We start from the raw sequence: 24,019 nt of genomic DNA on the forward strand, positions 1-24,019 counted from the left end.
CCCTGGCAGCCCCGCGGGTGGCCGCGCCCGGCGTCCGGAAGGAAGCTGAGGCCGGCCGGGTCCGGAGAGCGGGCGGCGCGGCGCGGCGGGGCCGAGGGTCGCGGGCATCGACGCGGCGGGGGCTGCGCGCAGAGACGACGTGCGGCTAATGCTCTTCGTGCCAAGGTGACTTTTGTTATTTTAAGCGAACTCGAACCCTAGGAACCTGTTAACTTGCCCTCCAAATAGATTATGTCACAGATGCGGCTGACAAGTATGGAAAAGACCGGGAAGTTGGGTCGTTTTTCCCAGAACAGAAATATTTAGCACTTCTTAAAATGGTCCATGGGAACTTTTCCCTAAACGGAAACTGCCACAGAAGAATATAGGTAACCACACCTGAATCCCACCAGTGAGGGTTCTTAGGCATGTCTTAATAGAATTCTAGTAAAGGCTGCGGTTTTCTTATAGCTTTGAAAAAAATTTTTTTTAAAATTGTGTTTGTATTCATATTGCAGTTGTGTACTAGGAGTAAAAGATTTTCGAGATGTATGTTTTAGTTAATACAGAGTGAGCACCACGTTTTAATTCTTACATAATTTTGAGTCTTGAACAGAAGCTGAAGCATAACGCCACTAAATTTCTTCCAACTAAAAAATTGATGCAGTTGAATAGGAGCTCCAATAGCTGTTGTCTCCTGCAGTTCAAGCAAATAAAAGTTTCATTTGGCTGACTGTACCATAGATTGTTCCTGGGTATTGATATTATAGGCGTAAACGCTGATCCGAGGAGGTCCTACTTGGTTTGCTAATTCTTGGAACTGGGCTTAGATTTTTGAATAGGTCCACATCTTTGAAAACTTAAGTATGGACCATGGCATGTTCGGTCTTCTTCAATTAACCACTTAAAATTTCTCAATCCTGCTTTATTTGGTTTAGCTTTTGGTTAAACACTTGATTGCAAGAGTATTTACTTTCTGAATTGGCAGATTCTAAGGAAGACAAAATATTAAATCTCTTAGCTGTGTATTGAGACTTGACTGTGGAAAGTATTGTGCAAATAGGAATAGATCTGGCCTGGTTTCACTATAGTTTCTTTCAAGAAAGCCAAGGTTTTTAGAAACCGTTTTGTTGTTTGCGGGCAGAGCAAGTGAAGTTGTCAAGGGGTATTGATAGACATACCTTGGGCTGCTGAAGTAGCGCCTGCTTCTTTCCTGGTTCTTCTGGGAAGTAGCTGTGGTGGTGTAGATTGTTGGGTTTGCATAGATGTTAGCACACCACACACTCCGAGAACAGGGTTCTCTGAACCTGCTGCCTTTAACCGTGTTTGAAGCTTGGCTTGCACCCCACAGTTGCAGAAAGTCTCATAAGAGAAACGCCCAGCTTCAGCTGTTGGTATGGTCAGCTCCATCAGGTCTGTGTGAGAAGAGATGACAGTGGCCACTCCTGTGTGTAAAGTCACAGTAGCCTGAGAGACCAGCACCTAGACAAGCACTGCAGGAAGGTTAAGGTTTGGCCTTCCTGCGGTCTCCCCTGTTCTGCTGCAGACCGTGCTGCTCACACTGCTCTTGCAGCTGCCCACGCCCACCTGTTAGTGATGCTGCACTGACTTGAGCTTCCACACTTCCCGATCTGCTGGGGCAGCTCTCCAGTCACTGACCCGCTAGGGCTGCTCTGTTCCTCTGCCCTGTAACCTTTCCTCTCCCTTCTCTCCAGACTTAGGAAAACTTCCCTGGGCTTAGGGACTTTGAGCAGCACCCCACCTAGTGTCAGACAAAAAGTACTGCTGTCCGCGTCAAGCCGTCTTCCTAGGGGCTCTGTTCTTTAAGAGTTACTCCCCTGCACTTACACTGCTGGCTCCCTCTGCAACTCAGGACAGCCTCTGTCCCTCCTTGAAAGTCATCATCTTGGTGTGTGGCCTGACCATCAGTCAGTTCCAGAGTCCTCCCTTCAGGATCTTGGACATTTTTCCGTCAGTTGGATCCCTTAAATAGATACCTACACAGTTTAAATGCTTAGCCATGATCCTCTCCACTTGAGTGAAATACAGTATTCTTGTCCTTAATTTGTTTAGAAAAAATACATATATATTACCAGCTTATGTATATATGGCGGTATGTGTTGTGTACGCTTCTCTACATCAAGTCTAGTCTTTTTCCTTTCAGTCTTTTTTGGTTAATTTTCAGAGCTCTGAGAGTGGACTGAAACTTGTCTCAGTTGTTGGTACTTTACCCCTTCACATGGAGATGGCTATCTGACATTGCTGTGTGTAGTCACTGGCCTTGAACTCTGGGAGTAATGGTGATTAAAAAAAAAAAAACTAGTTTTTGCATCTTCTGTCTCCTTTGTTTTTCCTACTCCCAATTTCTGTTGCATTTTTTGGCATGAGATCAGATGGTATTCCTTATTGTCATGTTCTTGCACTTTTTTTAAACTCTTGACTCACAAAAATTCCAGGTAAAAGTGTTTCCATATAGCTGTATTCACCTTGGAAATTTACATTCTGCATGTCAACTTTGGACTAAGAATTAGGCAACCTGTGTTCTTGGCTTGATGCAGTTGTCGAATTGTTTTCTAGACCCTGTGCTTGCTTTGACTGATTGCCTAATTGGTTTGGCTGTTTCATCACCCTGCTACCAAATGGTATCTAAATTGTCTGAGTTGCTTTAGTTGATACAGAAACTTCACAAAAGGCTCAGCGTACAATAAGCGCAACACCTGCAGTGAGCTTCAAACAGTACCTGTGGAAGGTGAGAGAGATGCATGGGATTAGGGCTTGCTTGTAAAACGAAGAACCTTGAAGTGCAGTATCCCTTCTAGCCATGACTCTCGACTTCTGGAGCTGAAACTTACCTACCTCTTGCTTCTCCTATTTGTCTTTACTTGTCCTTAGACCTTTCTTTGTAAGAAGTTGAGCCAGATTCTTGCCGTGTATGTCAGGCTGGCCTTGAACTCAGTGATCCTTCTGCCTCAGCCTCCCAATGCTGGGATTACCACCATGCTCAGCCCCAAGTGCTGTTTTTTAACAGCTCTCACAACAGATTTGCAAAAGGAAAAATACTTCAACTACTCATATTCCTTGTGTTCTGTTATTTGTGTAATTGAAAATTTAAGTTCTTCTTGTAAATGTTTTATTGAAATAAGTTTTGTCTTCACCTCCTATAGAATACATCAGATAGTTATCTCTGTGGTCTAAAATTCAGCTAATTCTGAAATTATCCTATAGAGTTTTTTATTTGCAAAGGAAAATAAAAATAATTAAAAATCTGCTGGGAAATGATTTGGAGTGACCACAAGCCTGCTATGGATAAAGTAAAATCTTTCTCTGAAAAGCAGCTAATGTTCTGCCTTTCAGATTCTCACCCACATTGCTTAATTAATATACATAAACTAAACACGGAAAAGTTACTCAGTTGGGTCTTTACTCAGTTTATTATCTTGGCGTTTTTAAAAATGTTAAATTTTAACCTAGTTTACCATCCAGAATTTAGCACAACTTCATTTGTGTACCTCTTTGGGGAATATTTGCATTTTTAAAAGTCTCTGGAAAGATGGGACCATTAACTGTCAGATACTGCTCTTCTGTTCCCCATTTTTTGGGTTTACTTAGGAAGCTTGTGACCTTGGAAAAAGTAACTTCTACTTTTTTGTATCAGTTTTTCCGAAGCTTGTGACCTTGGAAAAAGTAACTTCTACTTTTTTGTATCAGTTTTTCCATCTCTGAATTCATGTATATTCTACGTATTTTTTACTTTGCTACATGAGAGTATACACATTTTTTGAAGGTTTAAAAGCTTTATAATGAGTACAGTGATATCTTTACTTACCTTTGATTTAGGAGGGCAGAATTACTATTGTACTGATTCTCAGAAAAGTTGAATCCTAATTGGTCTTGAACAAGGAATGCCTCCGTATCTGTGTAATAAACTTAATATTTTGGTATAAACATAGTAAAGTTTACTAAAGTTTTAGGTTACTTAAAACTGGAACTTTGAATATTTCATATTTTATTGACTGTTAAGCAGTATTATTTTTCAATTTACTTTTTAAGTATGCAATGTTATTTTAAGAACGATATATTTAGCCTTATTACTAAACACATAAATGTATTTGTGATTACTCATTACTTTTAATTAATATGTTTTATCCTAGATTCTTATTTCTAAAATAAGCTATCACTGAAGATAATTAAGCATAATAGTTATTATTATTAGAGGCAAAGAAGCATTTTATTCTATACTTTTTCTTAAATTTAAAGTCCTGGATTACAGAGCAGTTCTGTGGTAGGAGATGAATACTGATATAAGGTACATGGGGGGAGTTGGTTTAGGTTTATGATTGGTATTATTTTCCTTATATTAAATATCCACAATTGGGAAAACTTAATTCTTCTAATGCAGAGGCACTCTGTTATAATTACTAAAATACCTCTAAAAAGACTTATGAACATTATTTCTATATAAAAGTTAATGAACTATAAGTGGTTGGCATCTAAAGGGTTAAGTCAGTGTTTGGAAAAGAAATATTTGTATTATTTTATTTTGGAAAAGACTACTGGTAAAATGGAAAATCAGATGGTTGGCATAACCAAAGAGAGCAACTTCTTTGCTAAGACAGAAAGAGATGCTACCAGAGTGAGGAAGAAGTTGAGGAACCTGAGTTCCTTTACCTCCCCATTTTTCTTTTAAATGTTTGTGAGACATAATAAATGCCTTCATCGTAGGGAACTGGCAGATTTGATCCTATTTACTTTCCTTTGCATCCTCTCTCTTCTGTCTCCTCCAACCCATTCCCAATCATCTTCCCATCGTCACAATGTCTTTCTTCCTGTTTCTTTCTTTTTGCTCTTTATTTATGCTTTAGTTTTCTCATGCAAGAGAAACTGCAATATTTAACCTATGCCTGATTTATTTTACTTAGCTCAGTGGTACATCCATTTCCCTACAAATGACTCAAACTTATCTGAGTAGTACGTGATCATATGTATGTGGTTTTATATATATATATATATATATATATATATATATATATATATGCCACATGATCGCATTTTCTTTATCCAGTCATCTGTTGATGGCATGTAGGCTGCTTTCAGGACTTAGCTGTTATGAGTTGTGTAGCAAGAAACATTGGTCTGCATATGTCACTGTCTAACTCTTTCCAGAAGATACTGGAAGAAGCATAACCAGTAAAGAATGGAACCAGCAGATTAAAAACAGCAGTCTACCTATTGCACTCCCTATATTTGAGCAGATGTACCCCACATCACAGGACAGATAAGTTCGGATAGGTCTATAACAATGCTAGAAAGCAGTATTTAAGGATACTGAAGCAAAGGTAGCCCTGGCCACTCCCGACGGAGCAGCGGGTGGTATAGTGCAGCGTCTCCAGCAAGAGAGGGGAGAGCAGACAAGGCCCGACCCCTTCCATCTCGAGCCTGGAAAAAAACCTGGGGTGGGGCCAGATCTTCTTGTCTTGAAATGATTTTGAGTAGATGAATAATGATGATGCAAGAAAGAGAGCTTGCTGGATTGTAGTTCAGAGATCTGGAGTCAAGTCCCATTTTGCCTCCTAACTTTGCAGTAACTTTGGACCATCCTCCTAACTTCCTCAGTTGTCTTTTTTTGCAAAATGTGAGTGCTGTTAGCTGCTGTCTCTGGCTCTCATAATTGTGAGAACTGTGTGAAGTGATGCCTGCAAGACCTTTGTCAGTGGTCTCATGCCTCGTGGAAGGGCCTTAGTCGCTTACGCAGGGCCACCCTTCCAGAAGTTGAGGTGGAGGTAAAATAAAGCTGTTAGGATATTTAACACTGTCAAGCTTGGATGTCTTTTTGGCCAGCTTACTGAATCTTTTAAAGCTTTTCTAGGGCTCATAGGTATGGTGTTACTTTATATGTGCAAAGATAGCCTTTACACCCAGGACGTTCTCTGGCCTGGACCTCAGGAAGGGAATGAGCGGGTGCATGGTTCTTGCTCTCAGGTTGTTCACCGTGTCGTAAAGTGGGTGACCGTGCAGCTCCCTGGATGTAAGCCCTGTGCTGTGGGAGCAGTGAAAGGGGGATAGGATTCTGCTTTCCTGAAAGAGCCCAGGGCCTAAACTCTTGAGACAATGATAGGTGACATCATCTGTGGTGAAAAGCATGCTGTTAGTGACAGACGGGTTGGTTTTGAATTCTGGCTCTACACTTGCTTACCGGTGACCTTAGAGACTTCTTTGGCCTGTCATTCCTTGGTTTCTTCATCTTCAGAATGAGTGTAGAACTGGTTTCATGGTTGTGAGAGCACGATCCAATATATGCATTTAGCATTTCATGCTTTAACATTCTCCAGTGTAAAATCTCAACTGTTGCTTATAATTGAAAGTGTCATATTTTTAGAGGAAAAATCCTAACCCAGTATTGGTTTGTATTTAGTTGAAACACTTTTGTTTATGTTGTATAATTAGATGTTTACAGAAAACTAGTTACTGAGATGGTATAATTTGTTAAATATACCAGTCACTTTATTTTTCAATCTTAGAAATAGGATTGCCGAAATAGTAGACATTAGGCCACTTAAACAGAGCCAGCATCGGTGACTATTGCAGAACTCATGGAATCAGTGAACCGTAGTTTAAGGCGTAGTGTCATGCTCTGCGGTCTTCATTGCTTGCCTACAGATGCTGTAGTCCCTCGTGATCTGTGTGGAAGGCAGGCAGGAAATAGATGTTTGAGAAGTGCTGCACGCTCAGTTTTACCTCAGGGGAGCTCTGCAATCCCCCAGGAGCAGCGAGGCCTAAAGTGCACAAGAGCTGCTGCTAGAACCCTTTGTTGGCACCTTTGTTGGTGCCATCCTACAATCTTAGGGACCATAACAAAGTACTGATGATAGTAAAAGCTCTGCACTTCCCCTGAGAGACACCACCGCGGAAGATACTGTCTAAGCCTTTTTACGTAATTTGCTTTCTTAAGTTTAAAACTATTGTGTGGTAGCTAGTTTCTATGTCTCCAACCTAGGTGACACACACAGGCTACTCAGCTTCAGTAGTTGCACTCATTGTGGGCAGATAGGGTCACCCTGTCCCCACACCCAGGGCCTCAGTGGCCATGACTGGGTCAGGCAGCTGTGCTCCAGCCCTTTGTGGGCCCAGAATCTTCAGCCATGCTGCGTAGAGTGAGGCACTGGGATTCCCCCATCTCAGGACAGTTCTGTCTCCAGCGTGTGTTCTCTTCGCATCTAGAGAATCTGGTATTCTCTTCTGATGCCCTTCTGAGTTTTGATTCTGTTTTTGAATTAATACATTATTTCTTTAGCAGTTGTACTAATGTTGAACATTTTGTTACTTTTGTTCATATAGATCATCTTTAAGTAAAGTCAGTGTTAAAGAGAAATAGAGAAATGCCAAAAATTTTAATACTAGGAGGAACAAGTCATCCACCTGATAATGAGACCCAACTGCCTTTGTCATTATTTCCTCCATTCTCCTGAATATCATCAGTTCTCTTCACTGCCTGCCTTTGTTCTACAGGGGCTGTAGCTGAATACTCCATTTTACATCTTTATCATTCGCCTCCCTTTCCATCTGGTCTGTAGCTTTTCACTTTCTATTTTTGTTCTTTCTCTTCCACACTGTTCTCTGGTTTTATTCTTCCATGCTCCATATATTCTTTTCCCAGGCATTTGTTGAGCATTTATTATATGCTGAGCCTAAGAATACAAAGGTTAATTAGAAAAGCAAGACAGGAAAATGAATGTGACTTGCTGTAGAGATGCACAGGCCAGTAGAGATGCTGGAGGTTGAGGTGGGGAAAGAATGGATCTGCCTGGAAGACTAAGAGAAGATAAAGTCTAAGCCCATCCTCCTGTGGGCAGCTGGAAGGGAAGTCTTGAACCAAGGAGCAGTACAAACTGTGTTCGAGGGAAAAACACAGTAGGGTAACTGGAGACCCGAGAGCTAGGTGTGAGGTGCCGCTGGAAAGATGGCCCTGGGCCAAGCTGAGGAAAATTTGGCATCACCAGCCTGAGGAGCTGACTTCTTCAGGAGGTAAGAGGAGCCACTTCAGGCATTGGAGTTCGAGCAGTCTTCTGGTGTGGCTGCCCAGTGGAGCTGGTATGGAAGCGAGGAAAGGTTTGAATGAGGGTGCGAGGTTAGGAAGCATTTGTGGAACCGGGTCCTAAGTCAGGTGGCCTATAGAAGGGCATAGCTAATGGATGTTTGAGGAAGAAGAATCACAGTGCTTGGTGAGAGGAGAGAAGTGATTACCAAAATTGACAGCACAACAACTTTATGATGCTGCGCTCTGAAGTCGAACTCTAGAAGTGCACAGGATTACTGGGAAAGGTCCTAGCCCAGTCTCAAGTGATGGGGTGCCTGTGGAGCACCACACAATGAAGATATGATGACTTTAAGATTTAGCTGATGCAAGCAGGAGGTTATGAGTTCAATCCCTGGAACAACAACAAAAAAATAGAAATCATGTCTCACTATTTAGGGCTGGGGATTTAGCTCAGTGTTGTAAGCACCTGCCTGGCGAGATTTACCTGATGGTTTTAACCCCAGATTGTCCAAGGAAAATATATGTGCAAAACAAAGAAAATATAACCCAGGACACATCAGAGATACAGGCATTCCAGGGTGGCCACTGTTTTGCTGTAACCTGTGTTTTGTTGGGATGTAGTAAATGGTGCTCTAAACTGGCAGGCACTGAAGGGTTGGGTAGAGGAGCAGCTGCCAGCAAGAATAGGTCAGAACGGTGGGCCATCTGAGATCTAGAGAAGAGTGCATCTGAGGAGAAGAAGGGTTTAGGGTACTGCAGTGTCAGGTACAACTTGGAGATGGGAGTGAAGCAACCTTTGGGTTAAAGACTGCGAGTTCTCCAGGGTCAGTAAAATTCTTGTACGTGGATTCTTTTCTGCTCTCTGTGTGTCCTATTGCTTCTCAGTTTTTACACTGAGTGAATTGACATTTATAGATATATGCTCTTCCAAACATTCTTTTCTTTCTAGTTGGAAAACTGCACTTATTGTGAGCCTGTCTTGCTTATTATTTCTATCTTTCACTAGTCTTGGCTATTCATGTTTACAGCTCACAGATCTTTTACTCCTCTTGGCAGCATATCTTATTAGTTCTAGAAAGCTCTTAGAAGTTTCACTTTTTGTGGATTAGGCCATACTAAGACCTTTAAATCTGAACAACTGCTCATATAAACAGTAGAGTGTACATCCTGTACATTTAACCTGCGTGACTTCAGTTACTGTGCTGAAAAGAAAAAGTGGGAAACACTTAGGATATTAATGATCCTGCCTTCCCTGACCTGGGTCCATATGTGAGCCACCACTTTTCTTTCCCTCTGTATCAACCCCAGGCATCTGTTGGTATCACTAACTCTCCAAACAGAGTACCAGTCTGACATGTGCCTTAAAAAGCACATGCGTGTGCTGTTGAGGTGGTGCACACCTGTAATGCCAGCCTCTTAGACAAAGGTAGACAAAGGCAGGAAGAGTGGAAGTTTGAGGCCATCCTAGGCAACTTAGCAAGACCTTGTATCAAAAAATAAAAAAGGGCTGGGAATGTGGCTCATTGATAGACTGGAGGCTTAACATGTGTGAGGCCCTAGGTTCAATCTCCAGTACTGAAAAAATAAACCAGATATGTACACTTTCATAGAACATGAACCCTAAAGCATGCAAGCAGGGCTCTTAACATGATGCTCAAAGGCATAAGGATGTAGGACACTGTTTTAGAGCTGCTGAGGAGACCCACAGTGAATGTCCAAGTCTTTCAAAGCCTTTCAAGGATATTTTTGCCTGTAAATGCTCTCTCCCTCCCCTGGAAACTTGGCTCTTAGCACTCACAGGAGATGCACCTCTGAGTAGGGGACATCTGTGAAATCAGCCTGGCCTCTCCGGCAGCAGCTTCGCATGTTTGGTAGAAGAACCACAAGACCAGCTCAGAATAGAGAACTTGAGGCATCCTGAGTTCTGGGAGAGAACTCCTCTGTAGGCGTTGGCATGGGAAGGTGTGTATGAGGTAGGAGGTGCCGTGGGGTCAGAGGTGATGTGCTGTCAGGGAGATGACATGCCACAGAGCCTGGGGACTGAGTGTCCCCACAGCCATACCTGAGCAGAGAGCATGTATTTCACCTACATGTGCCTGCCTTTCCTCATCTGAGCTGAGAAGACTGTGGATGGCTTTGCTTGAGAAGACACAGTGGCAAATGGGAGAATCCTTGAAAGGCAGGTTTTGCAGATGTGGCTAGGATACTGCGGGTGCCATGCTGAGATTCCTGTCCCATCAGTAAGCCTTCCTGTGAGCATGCTGGGTTGAGGCACTCTGGCAGGATCTGCTAGGCCGACTGGGGAAGGATATGATTGCGCCAGTGTTTCTGTGGTTCCCCTAGCGTCCTGTCGACTCTCTGCATAGCCACTTGATACGTCCTTGGTGGCCTGTTCTTCCTCCTCTGGCCTCCACTAGCCCGGGCTCCATCTCACCTTGAAGATGCAGGCCTTCTGTGACTCTTCTGGTTCCCGTCGCATTTTCCATTTACACCACATAGAGCAGTGGTTTTCAAAGTCACATTTGCTGGTCCTTAGTGTGTAGTTCACCCTTAGGCACAGAATTATGAATGACTTTGTGTTGTTCTGTTTGTGTTTTATGAATGTATCACCTTCGCCTCAGCTAGCCTGTGAGTTCCTTGATAATCATTGTTCTTTTTGTTTTGTGTCATTTTTTCCTGTAGAACTTTCATTGTTGAGGTTCCTCAGTGCTGAACTAACCAGAGGGTACTTCCTCGAACATAATGAGGCCAAGTATACAGAAAGAAGAGAAAGAGTGTACACTTGTATGCGAATACCAAGAGAATTGGAAAAGGTACTGTTTTTTCATTTCCAGACATTATTTCAAAAGCTATGTCAAAGCGTTATTCATAAGAAAAAAAAAAGTGAACAACTTCAGTTGCATTTCTAAAATATCGAAAGTAATGTTGAAATAGGAATTGCCTGTAGGGAGATTTTTAAAAGGTACATTTGTAGCACAAGAACCAATGATAGCATGTTAATACGTTTTTACCAAAATGTTAATTATGTACTGAACTTTTTTATGTTTGTGTCATATCTAGATAAATTCTCCAGATAATTCCTGTCCATTTCTGTACTCATACAGTTTCCCTCAGTTTGGTTTTGTTGGCGGAAATAACATGATAAATTATTTAATTTTAGTCTTTTTAAGGTTTCAAAAAGCATACATAGTGTATTTTAAAATGTGAATCAGTAGTCTTTTCAAAGAGAAAGATGTGTGGCATTTGTCTCAGAAAGAGCCAGCATAGCGGAGCAGGGCTAGTCTTGGCCACGCTTCGTCCCAGAGACAGCAGGAAAGCACTCCTTTACCTCTAAGCGCCGCTGCAGTTAATGAACCTGAGTGAAATTCTTGTTGGAATTAAGAAATAATTTAGCTAGTTACACTGCAGCATATTTTCAGACTTCTATAGTAACATCAAGGCCAGTCATTTCCTTAGAATTGTGCTGTCCCTTAGAGCAGCAGTGGAGGGACTTTGCTGGTTTGCTCATGGGCACTGTAGTAACAGGAGGGGGAGCAGCAGGAAAGCAGGGACCCCCCTGGGTTGGTCCTGTAACATCCTGCCCATCACTTTGCTGGAAGGAAGGCAGCCCAGGGTGGTATGAAGTACCAGCCCTGCTTTCTGTAGGTTCTCTGTGAGCGTGCCACCTGCTGCCGCCTTAGGGAGTACTGGACTTGGGCGAGGCTGGGGCTGTGGTGAGGGCACCAGTGCCAAAGGAGCGATGGCCTGGGGGCCATTTGGATGCTTGAGCCTGATAGCCTTGCTGCTTTCTTGGGGATCTGAAGGGCAGGTGATGGGGACCGAGAGGAGCCAGGCTCTGCAGCCTGCAGCAGCTGCATTGATGTGGGGGGAGTATCTAAGATCTTGTCTGGGCTGGGAACAGAGCGGGGAGGCTTGAGAGAAATCAGAAGATGAAACCACTTCTGACATCTGAAAACACTTTTGTCTGCTTTTCAAAGCGCCCCCTCCCCGCTCCATTTCCTCGCAGTGATAGCCGTGAGGTGGAAAGGTGGAAGTGCAGAGACAGAGGGATTGGCAGTGAGGCCTGGGTTTGTCCAGGACGAGGCCAGCACATTGCACCTTTGCCTGCCCGGCCTCCGTGCAGGTGAGCAGTGCAGGTGGGAGATCACAGAGAGACTGGCTGCAGCCACGGCCAAACACGGACACAACATGTAGGACAGCAGCTATCTGACCCCTTCTGCCATCTGTCTGGGGCAGTGTCCACTCCCATGCCTCCTGAGACACAGGTTCAGAGCACAACCCTTCTCCCTCTATTACCAGCTTGAAAACAGCAGGCAGTGTTGCTGCTTTTCATTTTTGTTGCTATGTGCACAGATTATCTTCTGGAGGAAATGCTTGTAGACGTGGATGGGGTCTAGGTGTAAACAGGTGTTTGTTTTTGGTACCAGGGATCAAACTCACAACCTTGCACTTGCCAGGCAGGCACTTGTGCCACTGAGCTAAACCTCTGGCCCAAACTGGTGTTTTTAAACTAGGGTCCTGTATGGGTCCCCTGCAGGATCAGGTAATGTAGGCAGTAAATTACTGTGAGTGAGGGTTTTCTTTTATTAGGAATAGCAAAAGTGGGGTTGGAGATTTAGCTCAGCAGCATAAGCGCTTGCTTGGCAAGCACAAGGTTGTGAGTTCAATCCCTGGTCCCACAAATAAATAAGTAAATAAATAAAGGAATAGCAAAAGTGTCAGGGGGTACTGTCTGTATTGTAAGTGTTTATAAAGCTTGGGTTTGCTAAAGGTGAGCTCTGTAGTGTCTGAAAAGCTGAATTAACTCTGCTTATACACATTTTTGTTTCCCTTGAGGCTTTTGACTGTAGCCTATTTGGGAAAATTTGAATCAGTCTCTTAGAACAATAGTTCAAGAAGGTTTGTAGCATAAATGGACAAAAAGATATCATGCATTTCAGTTTGGAGCAATTTCTCTGTAGCTTCTAAGATCAAGGAAAATATAGAAAAAAAGCAGAGTTGGGTTTCAGTTCAGTTCCAGGCTCGACACTTAACGGAACATGTCTCACATAACTGTACAAAACCACACTGGTATCTTCTTATGTTTATTTTATATATGTAGGATCCCACTTAAAGTTATAACTATAAACATTGAGAAACTATTTAGGTTTTTTAATCTAAATTTTTGTTGGTTTCCTTTTAGCTTACTAGAGTATTTTAAAATACCTTGATTCACAAACACTTTTGTTTGCAGTTTGGTTCATAAACAGAAGTATTTGGCAAAAATTTTTGTTTGCAAACTGTACATCAGGTGACAGACACAGCCATTGCCTTCTCTCCCATGCAGACACAGATGTGACCATCTTTTCTGAAACCACAGGACAAATTAAGTTCATAGACTAAAGTACCACTGTGTCTTAGCTATTTTTTGTTTTGTCTTGTTTTCATTTTGTTTTTCATTTTTGTTTTGTTTTGTTTTGTTTTGATAAAGCTGTGATGCTTTTGCCTAATGCTTTCAGGAAAAAAAAAACTTAAGTTAGAAAGCACTTTGCTTCTACAAAGCTTATAAATACTCTAAGACTTTTATGTCTAACGGTTATACTTTAAGGTCAAGAGAAAGATCAATTGTGTCCTACTCAGTCTATTTACTAACATGAAACAAACGAAAATGTGGCTGGATTAGTAATTTATACTTGACATTTAATAAAAACAACTTGTTTATGTAAAGTAATATTTACAACTTTTCATTAACACTTTTTTTTCCTACATTTGAACTTTTTATACTAATGCAAAGATAGAAAATTTGGGGATATTTTATTGCCTTTGGGAGGATATTTCTTCCTTTTCACTTAAATCTCTCTTCTCCATCCATTTTGGGTTCTTTTCTCAGGTCTGGTCCCAGTGTATTGTTGGTCCCCCTTGGGAGATGCTCTTTCCCACACAAGCAAGGTGACTGAACTGTCCCTTCCCTGCATTCTAACTAGAGAGGCAGGGGAGGGAACTATTGGGAGAATGCTAGCTGCAGCCAGACTTCCAGCCGCCAGCCAGGCTCTATGGTGTGTTAGGTGTGATGAGGCCCTGAGCTGCTCACTCACCTTGCTGCACCTCGAGATTCTGCTCTGTGTGTTCGCTGAGTCCTGTACAAGTACCTTCAAATCAGAATCCCTAGAATTCAGATTTGTGTATGTGCTAATGTAAGGAAATAAAGGTTGCTTATTCCTTTGTTCTATACTATAAGTCCTTGCTTTTTGAGATAAGGTCTCACTGTGTAGTCTGGGTTGGCCTCTACCTTAGGACGTAGTCCAGGCTGGCCTCGAACTTGTCATCCTCCTGCAGCATCCACTTAATTGCAGGGACTGTAGGCGTGTGCCACCACTGTGACACCACCTAGCTATGTCATATAATTTACTATGTTCCAGACCCTTATTCAATATGGAAGTCTAGAGGTAAACATGAAACTCAGATCTGAGTGTAGTGGGAGATATCAGCTACATAATTAATGAAAATAGAAGATACAAAGTGATAAGAGCAATTAAATAGTATAACGAAATGCTATTAAGAATTTACAGAAGCAAACACTTGCTTAGAAGACATGCCTCCTAAAGAGGACCAAGCTTTGTGAAGGAAATAAATGACCAGAGAATGAGGAAAAGAAGTAGATTTTGTACGTGTGTCAAGTAGATTGTGGGCATGTGTGTGCGAGAGAAGTGGTGAGGGTGAGTATTCCAAAGTCAGAGGTGTGGAATTGCTGGATGTGACGGGGAGCTTCCAGGGCACACTGGAAAGGCAGAGCGGGCCGGCTTATGTTGGATGTTCAGGCCGAGGAGTTTAGAATCAAGGCTTGGGTAGAGGATGTTCAAAATATGTACCTTAGGAATGCTGTTGGAAACTGTATAGAAAAGAAAACTAAAAGTGATTTAAACCAGTTTGTTTTGTTTTGTTTTGTTTTTTAAACACGTCTAAAGGAAAGAGGTCTCAATTGTTTCAGCAGATTAATGAAGCTATTGTGAATCCAAATCTTTTTTGTCTTTTTTTCTGTCCTTGGCCATTGGCTTTTGGTCTCCTTGTTTGTTTGCCTTTTAATAGAAAGATGACAGCTATGACCTCAGGCATTAGGTCTGCGCTATAATCAGAAAATAGAATGGGCAGTGCCCCTTTTTGACTGTCCCTTAGGAAGAAAGCAACATGGGCATTGACTGTTCCTTGCAAAGAATTAAAGCTTTCCAAGAAGCACCCTCACAACACCCCCATTTCTGTTTGTCAAGCTACATAGCCATCCCTAACTGCCAGGGCAACTAGGACAGTGAATGTTATGTTTTCCCAGCAAACAGGGGAGGGTTGAGAATGGTTATTGAATGAGCCCCCTTCAGAGGTACACTTCTGAAGAACTACAGTATTCAGCGTGGGTGGGAAATAAGCAAGGAATGCCCAAGAGCTGTCCGTGTGTGTGGTCTTTCTAGAGATTAATTCGTTTACCTCTTAAGACATTTGTTCCTGGAGTTATGTTAGACATTGGTTGTAATTATCTGACTATTCCATAAAAATTACTTCTTCATGTAACTTTGTTGTAAAAAGTTGAACTGAAATGAAAATAATATTTTATCTTCATGCCCTTAAAATTATGTGTTTTTGGTACTCTTTTATTCTTACACTTTTATGTTATAGTCATCTAGTATATTCTTCTAAATATTGAATTCATCTACTTAGTCTTAAATGAAACTACTCATTTTTTTTCTAAGAACCTAGCAAGTTTTTTAAGCCTTAAAATTTTAGGGTGAAGGTGTTATAAAAGTATTGATACACAGACATAGAATATTGTTATTACCAAGCATAGACTGTTACTGTTATTGGAAGGGAGAAGGGTTTCTGTCCCACAGGGAGATCATTGTGAGCAAACATCAGCTTCTTGCCTCAGATGTATGTTACCCATGAGGCCTGATCAGAGCACTGAATCTCCTTTGGACTTCACTTTTTTCACCTAAAATTAGGAGACTGAACAAGGTCATCTCAAGAGGTCTAATTGTCCACCACCTGTTAATGAGTTGGCCTGTGAGAAACAGAGAAAACAGGAAAATTTAAATATCTAGTAGAAGAACTTAGTTCTTGCTTTTCTGAGTGTAAGAGGGTTTAACATCTAGAAAAAAATAACCCAAATGCTTTTTAAAATAATGAGCTTAATTTGTTCTCAGAGGAAGGGTATATGTTGAGAAAAATGTAGCCATAGCTGTTTTTTTCACCTTTATTTTAATAAAACAGTCCTGGGGTTTCATTATAACTGATAGAGCCTGTGTTGGTGGCAAGGACTTCTCAGGCATCCCTCTTATTGCTGGTTTCACGGCACCCTGTTGGGAGAGCCCTCTCACTGGCTTCTACCCATGATGCAGCCATGGTGTGATGCACCCTTGCTCTGCAGTCCTAGCTGCTTTTCTCTCCCCACGGTGTGTCATCCCCTGCTTGTGGCGGTAGCGATAGCAGCTTCCACATTCCTTCTGTTGTCTCACTTGTCTTAACTTGAAGGGGGGCAGGACAGTGAGGGGGCATGCCAGCAGCCACCTGCAGAAGTAGTGGCTGACAGTGACGGATGAGCAGCTCAGGCTTCCCAGTCTCACACCACGTGGAACCCTGCTGCCTGTGGAGCTTGTGCACAAACAGCAAAGAAACCTTTCCAGTCCCTGCCTCATTCATTCACTGATGCACTTCATTTATTTATTTATAGTTTCATTTTTATTTTAAAGAGGGTAAAACAGAATTAAAACCAATCAAAATAAACCAGTGTAAAAGATACAGGGCTTCAAAACATTACAAAATCAATAATAGTTATCATAATGCCTTTTGATATCTTCAGAATAGCTGCAGGTAACTTTGGACATAGTAAAAAAAATCCGATAGAACAGAATAGAATAGAAACAGTAAAAACAAAACAATGAGTGCAATAAAGGACTTCAAAACAAGCAAGTAGTAAACCCAAAATACCATAATGTATCTTGCTGTCTTGGATATAGCTGCCCCTGCCATCAGATTCGATATAATTAAATAAAACAAAAGAAAATTCAATCCAACCCAGCAAAACAACGGAAATGATATAGGACTTCCAGAACAAGACCATAGGGAATCAACAATGGCTGCAGCCCTCAGAAGGAGATCCCCCCGCAGATGCCACACTGTGTACCACTGTCCTCTGAACCCATGGTCAGACCACTGGCCCTAGACCTGCAGTGTTAGTGAAACAGCAGAGCTCCACAGGCATCCAATTGCATTTCACTTCCATAGCTGTCATCATAGTATGGGTTTCTCTGGATAAGCTAGTTGTTTTCAGCAGGGGGCAGGGGAAGCAGGTTGGTCTTCTTATTTGCCAGCCTACATACTGGAAGGGGCTGGGCTCTGTCTGTTCCAGTCTGACAGCGACCTGTGCATGGCACTGGTTCCCAAACTGGGCTTGCTTGCTGGTTACTTTGTAGGTCAGGCTGGCCTTCAACTCGCAACGATCCTCCTGTCTCAGTCTCCCGAGTGCTGCGGACAGGTGCGCATCACCATGCCAGGCTTGCACTTTAAAGACAATTTGTGAACATGGAATTATGGGACTGTTTGCTAGTGCCCTATTTCCATCATGTTAACTTTCAAACAATCTTAAATCTGTCTCTTCTTCTGCATTGGCGTTGCCCTAAATCAGGCCATTGTGATCACCCTTAGACAGGTACTTTTCTTGTTAACTATGCCCTCTGATTAATGTCTACCCGCAGTTTAATGCTGCAGATCAGACTCCCTGAAAAGCAGAGCTGAGCCTAGGAGATATACCCCTGTAATCTGCAGGGCTTCCCTTTCCCCATGCCAGCTGTGAAGGCCTCTATTCCTAGCCTGTTGCAGGGAGGGCAATGGGGAACACACCCACCCTCCTGCTTCACCCCAGTCTCCCAGCAGAGATAGCAGCCCTGCCTGCTTCCTAGGCAGAACTGTGTAGAGTTGGAGTTCCTGCCTTGGGGACTGCTGGGGGATTAAGTGAGCTGATGTAGGTCAGGCACTTAGAATACAGCACTAGCCAACATGGGCTGGAGATAGGAGAAACAGGAAGATCTCAGGATTGCTCTGTGTACATAATCTTCCTACAAATTAAAGTCCCCACTTGGTTTATGTAACTCTTACGAAGTATGTCCTGTGCTCCATGTGTACCGTATGGAAATTTTGATCACAATGAGTCATTTATCAAGATTACTTTGCTTTTCGTAGTTACAGATGTTTATGTGACCTTGCCTATCAGAAAAGAACCTGGTTTACTGGGACTTCCTTTGTTGGCCTTCTAAAGTGTAGACTTCCTGCACACATGAATATTTTTAAGTTAGATGAAGAAAAATGACTTTATTGTAGGGCTATCCTTGAATCTGCAGTAATTGCTTTCAAAGTCGGTTAGAAACTTCCTTATTGATAGCTTACTCCCTTGAGAATTTCCTAATAGTGGATCCCTATCTGCAGGTTTGTTGAGAACTTCACAAGTGTTGGACAGAAATTTGAGTTCCTTAGCAAATCACCGGGGATCATTTTTATCCCTTTATATAATTACTATCAGCCTCAGAGCAGGCACTTGCCTTGTGCTGTGCACGCTCTTCACTGCTTGAAATTCTGAACCTCCGGCTGGGCCTGGCAAAATCATGGGCCCATCCTCTGTCTCAGAGACCTTTCTGATTCTTGCTCCTGTGTCAGTCTCATGTACATGTCCTGCCCCCACTCCTCTGCAGCATGTGTGTGTGTGCACATGTGCACACACATATACACGCACACACACAGCCTCATCTCTTGACCAGCATTTCCAGAGCCCAGTAGTTAATGCTTTCCTACACCTGTACTTACTACAGAGCTTTGTGTCCAGCCAATGAGATGGTGAATTCCCTGAGGAAGGTGCCCCTCCTGATGTCCTTTTATCCCCCAGTGTAGGATTGAGCAAAAAGTTAAAAGTAGGACAGCAGAGAGAAACTGGGACTCCCTATGTAGTTAAAGCTGCTTTGAACTCTCCTTGAACTTGCGGCTATCCTCCTGCCTCGGCTCCCCACCTTGCTACCCTCTGCAGAGCCCCCCATGGCTGGTTTGAACTGCCCCATTGCCTGCAGTAGCACTCAGGAAACTCAATTTTAATTTCTCAGCTGTGTGGGAACTTGATACTCAGACTGTTGAGTTGCCACTCCTTAATGGATCATGAATTTTGATAAGACCAGCACTATTTTTTTTATCAAGGAAGAAGAAACAACCTATATTTCAAAGAATAAAAGTATTATTTTTATGAAGCTTTTCTTAGGATGTTTTAACATGTATATGAGTCTCTGCATTGTGAAGTGCAGTGTAATATATTTGGTTAACAAGTTTGAATACTCTTCTTTGTAGTAAGTTCTTTTGTGAGGTTCTTTGACCTCTTTAGAGCACTGAAGATGTGTTTTATTTAGCTGGAACAGTGTCTGTCTCTTCAGAGCTGTGCAGTAACCATCTGCTTAAGGAAAGGATGCAGAGGAAGTTGGAGAATGAGCTCGCCCTGAGAAGGTCTTCATGAAGACCTGTGTAGCACCTTGTCTTGCATTCTTGGGTGGCAAATGTGTGTCTGCCACAGCATGCAAAAGGGGAGAAAGCGGGGCTGGGGATTATTTTTTTAAAAAAGGGGGAGAAAGCCTAGAACTCTAGTGTATGACTTCTTGAAGTTTTTTTTTTTTTTCATTATTCTTTGTTTTTTTGCCATATTTCAGTTTTCTGCTTTTTGTTTTATGTGCAACTAGTTTAAAGAGAGAGCATACTCATGTGAGGGCCTTCCCTGGAAAGGTGAGAGACAAACAAATGAGATGCTGTGTTCTCCAAGGTGGCAAAGCAGGGAGACTGCAGAGGCTGGGCGAGAGGTGGGAGAAACGTGGAAATGAAAAGAGAGTGCGCATGGGTGTGGCCCCAGGTTTGCCTGTGTCCTGAGAGGACTGACTGGCCTCTGGCAGGTGACACCTGCAAGGAAGTATGTTCCAACATCATGTGCTTTTAGCCATAATACAGCATTTATTTTGAAATTTAAAATGTTATTTCGAAAGGGCAGGAGATTTTTGTGTTCCCCAAAGGGCAGTAATGGCACACAGCACCACTTTTATTACTTTATAGTCCTACCTTGTGTATTGTCGGGGAAATGTTTATTAGCCATTAAGAATGCTTGAATAGTTTATTGTTATTTTGTCCAGATAAAAAGGAAACAGTAATTACTATTTATTTATCAAGATGCCAACAAATAGATTAAAAATGGGAAAGTGTACTCCTGGGGATTGAACCCCCTTTGGCATTGATTTACATCACCGCTTTTTTGTGATACAGGATCTTGCTAATTTGCAAAGTTGCCCAGGCTGGGGTTGACCTTGCGTCCGTCCATCTCCTAGAATGCTGGGATTATGGGAGTATGCCACCATGCCAGGCCATGCACTGTCTTGTAAATAATATATTCTGAAAGCTTTGAATTCTTAACATAATTTTAAAGCTAACAACAAATTAAATATGTGACATTTTATTCCTTTTACAATTGATTCATTAAATTTCTATTATTTCTAAATTCTAACTAAGCAAGTACACAAGACCAGGTAGCACAACGAAATCTGCCTTATCACCTCCCGGTGCCTTGTAAAAAGAATAATTCATACGCAGCATAAGCTTGTAAGGAAAATAACCGGAGACTCTCTTTCCCAGCACCGTGTCTGTCTGTGTTCACCTCAGAGCATCTTTGAGGAACGGTGGGTTCTAGCACTGTCTTCCCTCTGCCCTTCACCAGTAGTGCCCTCCAGGCAGGGAAAGGCTGCTCAGTGCCAGGAGAGAAACAAGGACCACTGCTTGGTCTTGGGCAGCTTTCCTTTGTGTATAAGTCAAGAACAGACCTGCAGAACTGGGAGTCTGCTGACAACAGAGACAGCGCGACCGGCAGACTGTTGCGGGGTAAAGGCCTTAGGACTGGAGCCAGTGGCGTGTGAGTCACAGGCTTGCACTACTCATCGTGTGCACTAAAGCACTGTGCTGCAGGCATGTGCCTCACAAAACCCCTTCCGGTGTCAGAAAGTCACTGCTTTAGAACAACAGTGTAGCCTGGCTGCTTCAGCAGGCTGTAAGGACACTTAATCCTCCCAGGAAGGGAGTCCCAAAATGAACAAGTAAAAATCTATGGTGTTTTCTTAAAAAGCAGGATATGGCAAAGACACCAGAAAGGGAGAAGATTACCCCCCTAAAAAAGGAGGCTAATCCTACAATTGATAAAAATAAGGCAAGTACAGTGATGTTCGGAGTACATGAAGTTGTGTAATAGTAATCACTGTATGTATGTTTAATATAAATAGTATTTTAACTCAATATATATTCCAGTATTTTCTATCACTAAAGCATTCCAGTAAACTGAAAGCAAAATTATTAGGAATAAAGTTAAAGACTTTGTCTAAAAGTTTTTCTGTAGCATCTTTGAACTTCAAGGAGATACCCAGAAAGCTGTATGTGTCATAACTATGGCCAAAGACGTCTTTCGGATGATTTACTTCTGTAGGTTGGTAAACCAAAGACTGGAAGAGTCATATTTGTGCTTTGAAAAATGGCTGTCAGTAAAATATGACTTTTATACACAAATAGAACTGTTAGTTTGTTCCCTGGACTAACTTATAAGAAATTTCTTACACAGTTTAGAAAGTCTTTGTTTGAAATTTTTACCTATAGTTATTTAAAGGATGTTTTACCTTTTTTTTCCCCCTGTCTTCTTGAAATACAGCTGATGTTTTTTGGAATCTTCCTGTGCCTGGATGCCTTTCTGTATGTGTTCACTCTGCTTCCTTTAAGAGTTTTTCTGGCACTATTCAGGCTCCTCACCCTGCCTTGTTATGGCTTAAGGTAAGTTTAAGATCATTAGCTATTTCAAGTGTCTACAGTTTGTTTACTATTAGTAAAACTTTTTAGAATAATGCAGTTTCACATATTGAACCTTAATGCATAAATCAATTGTTTCTTTTTCAATGGCCATTAGATAATACTGCACATTTTATATGCACTGTTTTTTCCAAATGATTTTGAACAAAACTGCTTTAGTGGCTTAGCCAGTGAAATAACATATGTGGCAGGCTGCGTAAGGACCCAGGACAGAGAGCCATTTGTGACACTCCCGACTTGCCTGACCTTTATTTTCTCACGCAGCCTGGGCCTCTAAGCATTCTTTGTGAAAGTCCCAGGTTCTCAGCCAGGTGGGCTGGAGGCGTCAGACTCTAGAGTTCTTCCAGTTAATCCAAGTATCACTGGGTCTGTGTCTTGTGAAGTTTTAGATACAATTGTATAGGCAAGATGTCCCTAATTTGTGATGGTGGGAAGCTCTCAAAGGTCACTGTCATAGTGGGAAGAATCAGACAGATCAGCCCAACACTGATGAGCTGGTGAATTATGGCAACTACCTGACATCTGTAGCCTGTCTCCGCTCAAGAGGAGGCTATGGGGAGATCAGTGTCTTTACCACAGAGGTATAGTGCAAATAGCCAAGCACAGTTCCCAGCTCCCACCACAAAACAAGTAGCAGTTTCTTTCCATTTGTTGTCTACAAAACAGTAACATAAAAATGTTAAGCCTGTGTAAAGCTTCGAGTTTTATTGGCTAACAGTCCGGAGGCAGTTTGAATATTGTAGTTTTCATTCTTTGTGTAGTTCTGCCTCCGCTCTGTGTAGTTACTCCTTATAATGTTACTGTTAGCATTTAATATAGTTGTCTCAGTTATATTTCTAACATGCATTATTTTCTAAATGAATATAGTTCATAAAATACAGTACAGTATATTTACAGTACAGTAAATTTGGTTCTGAAAAAGTTTTAAAATGCTAAAATGGACAATAATTTATGAAACTCCATTTATAGTGACTGTTCTGTGGGATATAAAATATATAAATAATAAAATAAATTTAACCTTGGAAATCAAGTTACAGAATTATTAATCCATATACAGAATTATATTTTTTAAAAGATGAAAATCACAGAATCATGTATTTTAAAGTAGAAAATGAACATATACTTAATATTTAGTAACACATGTATTTCCTTTAAAAAGGAGGCTTTATCAGTTTTGCTAAAGAAAAAATCTTTCCAGTGTAGGAATAATTTAATGATGATCTTATAAAATTAATAATTATTTTTTGCAAAGTTGCATGGAGTAAAACAATGTAAGTATTCAGCTTGTATTGTTGTATGATTCTTTACATTCTGTAATCTTTATTACCTCCCAAAATAACAATCAATTAGTGTTACATGTCATATTAATTACAAGTTAATCAGATGGGAAAATGTTTTTAGGAATTTAACTTTATACTTCAAATATATAATCTTTAAACTTTGAAAAGAATTTCTGACAAGCTCTTGTTCTAATTAGTAAATCCCTTAAAAGACACTGGGAGCATGGCGCTTTAATACTAACGAAACACCACTTCAGAGTACTGTTTTCTATTTCTGTTACTATTGGGTGATTGATAAAAAGCATTGCATTTTTTTAGTTTACCTTTCCAGAAGACCAAAATAAAATCTAGTAAAACTTTACTAAATGTAAATCCTTTTGTGTGACTTCAGAGAGGGTGGATAAGTATGATTTTAGGTAAAGTCAGGTGAAACTACGTGACGTAGAATAACTGATACCATGTAGGGGTTGGCACCTTGTTTTGATGGCCGTTGGCTTGATGAGATGCAGCACTAAGGGGTTTGTACCATAAAAGCTGTTTTCTTTCTGGAGGGTTCCTTCCTTGGGTATGGCGAGTACACAGGTTATGGCCCCCGAGTGGCCCTGAGGGCCTCTGGAGGCAGTGGGTTCTTAACTTGAAGACCTATCTGGTTGCTCAGTGCCTAGCAGCCAACACTCAGGCTCATTTGCGTGTGTCCCTTGTCACTTGGGGATGCAGGGTACTTAAGCAGCATTGGAACAGCCTTGTAGTGTCTGTTCTAAGTACCAAAGACAGGTATCAGGGAACTGGGCATCGTTAAGTCCTCTACTTGTTACTCCGTTGTAATTGATGCTTCCCAGTCCTA

General features: G+C 41.7%; 1 protein-coding gene across 1 annotated transcript in view; it reads left to right on the forward strand.

Moving 5' to 3' along the window:
• Tapt1 (transmembrane anterior posterior transformation 1) overlaps positions 1-24,019 on the forward strand; it is a 59,537-nt gene that overhangs the window by 1,186 nt on the left and 34,332 nt on the right. Inside the window, exons 2-3 of the mRNA XM_063230129.1 lie at positions 10,697-10,827; positions 21,741-21,859. Of these exons, the coding sequence (XP_063086199.1) occupies positions 10,697-10,827; positions 21,741-21,859 (250 nt within the window). The remainder of the gene's footprint in view (positions 1-10,696; positions 10,828-21,740; positions 21,860-24,019) is intronic.

Source organism: Cavia porcellus, unplaced genomic scaffold, assembly GCF_034190915.1.
Source record: "Cavia porcellus strain 051 isolate PalLab524CR breed Dunkin Hartley unplaced genomic scaffold, mCavPor4.1 scaffold_18, whole genome shotgun sequence".
NCBI lineage: Eukaryota > Metazoa > Chordata > Mammalia > Rodentia > Caviidae > Cavia > Cavia porcellus.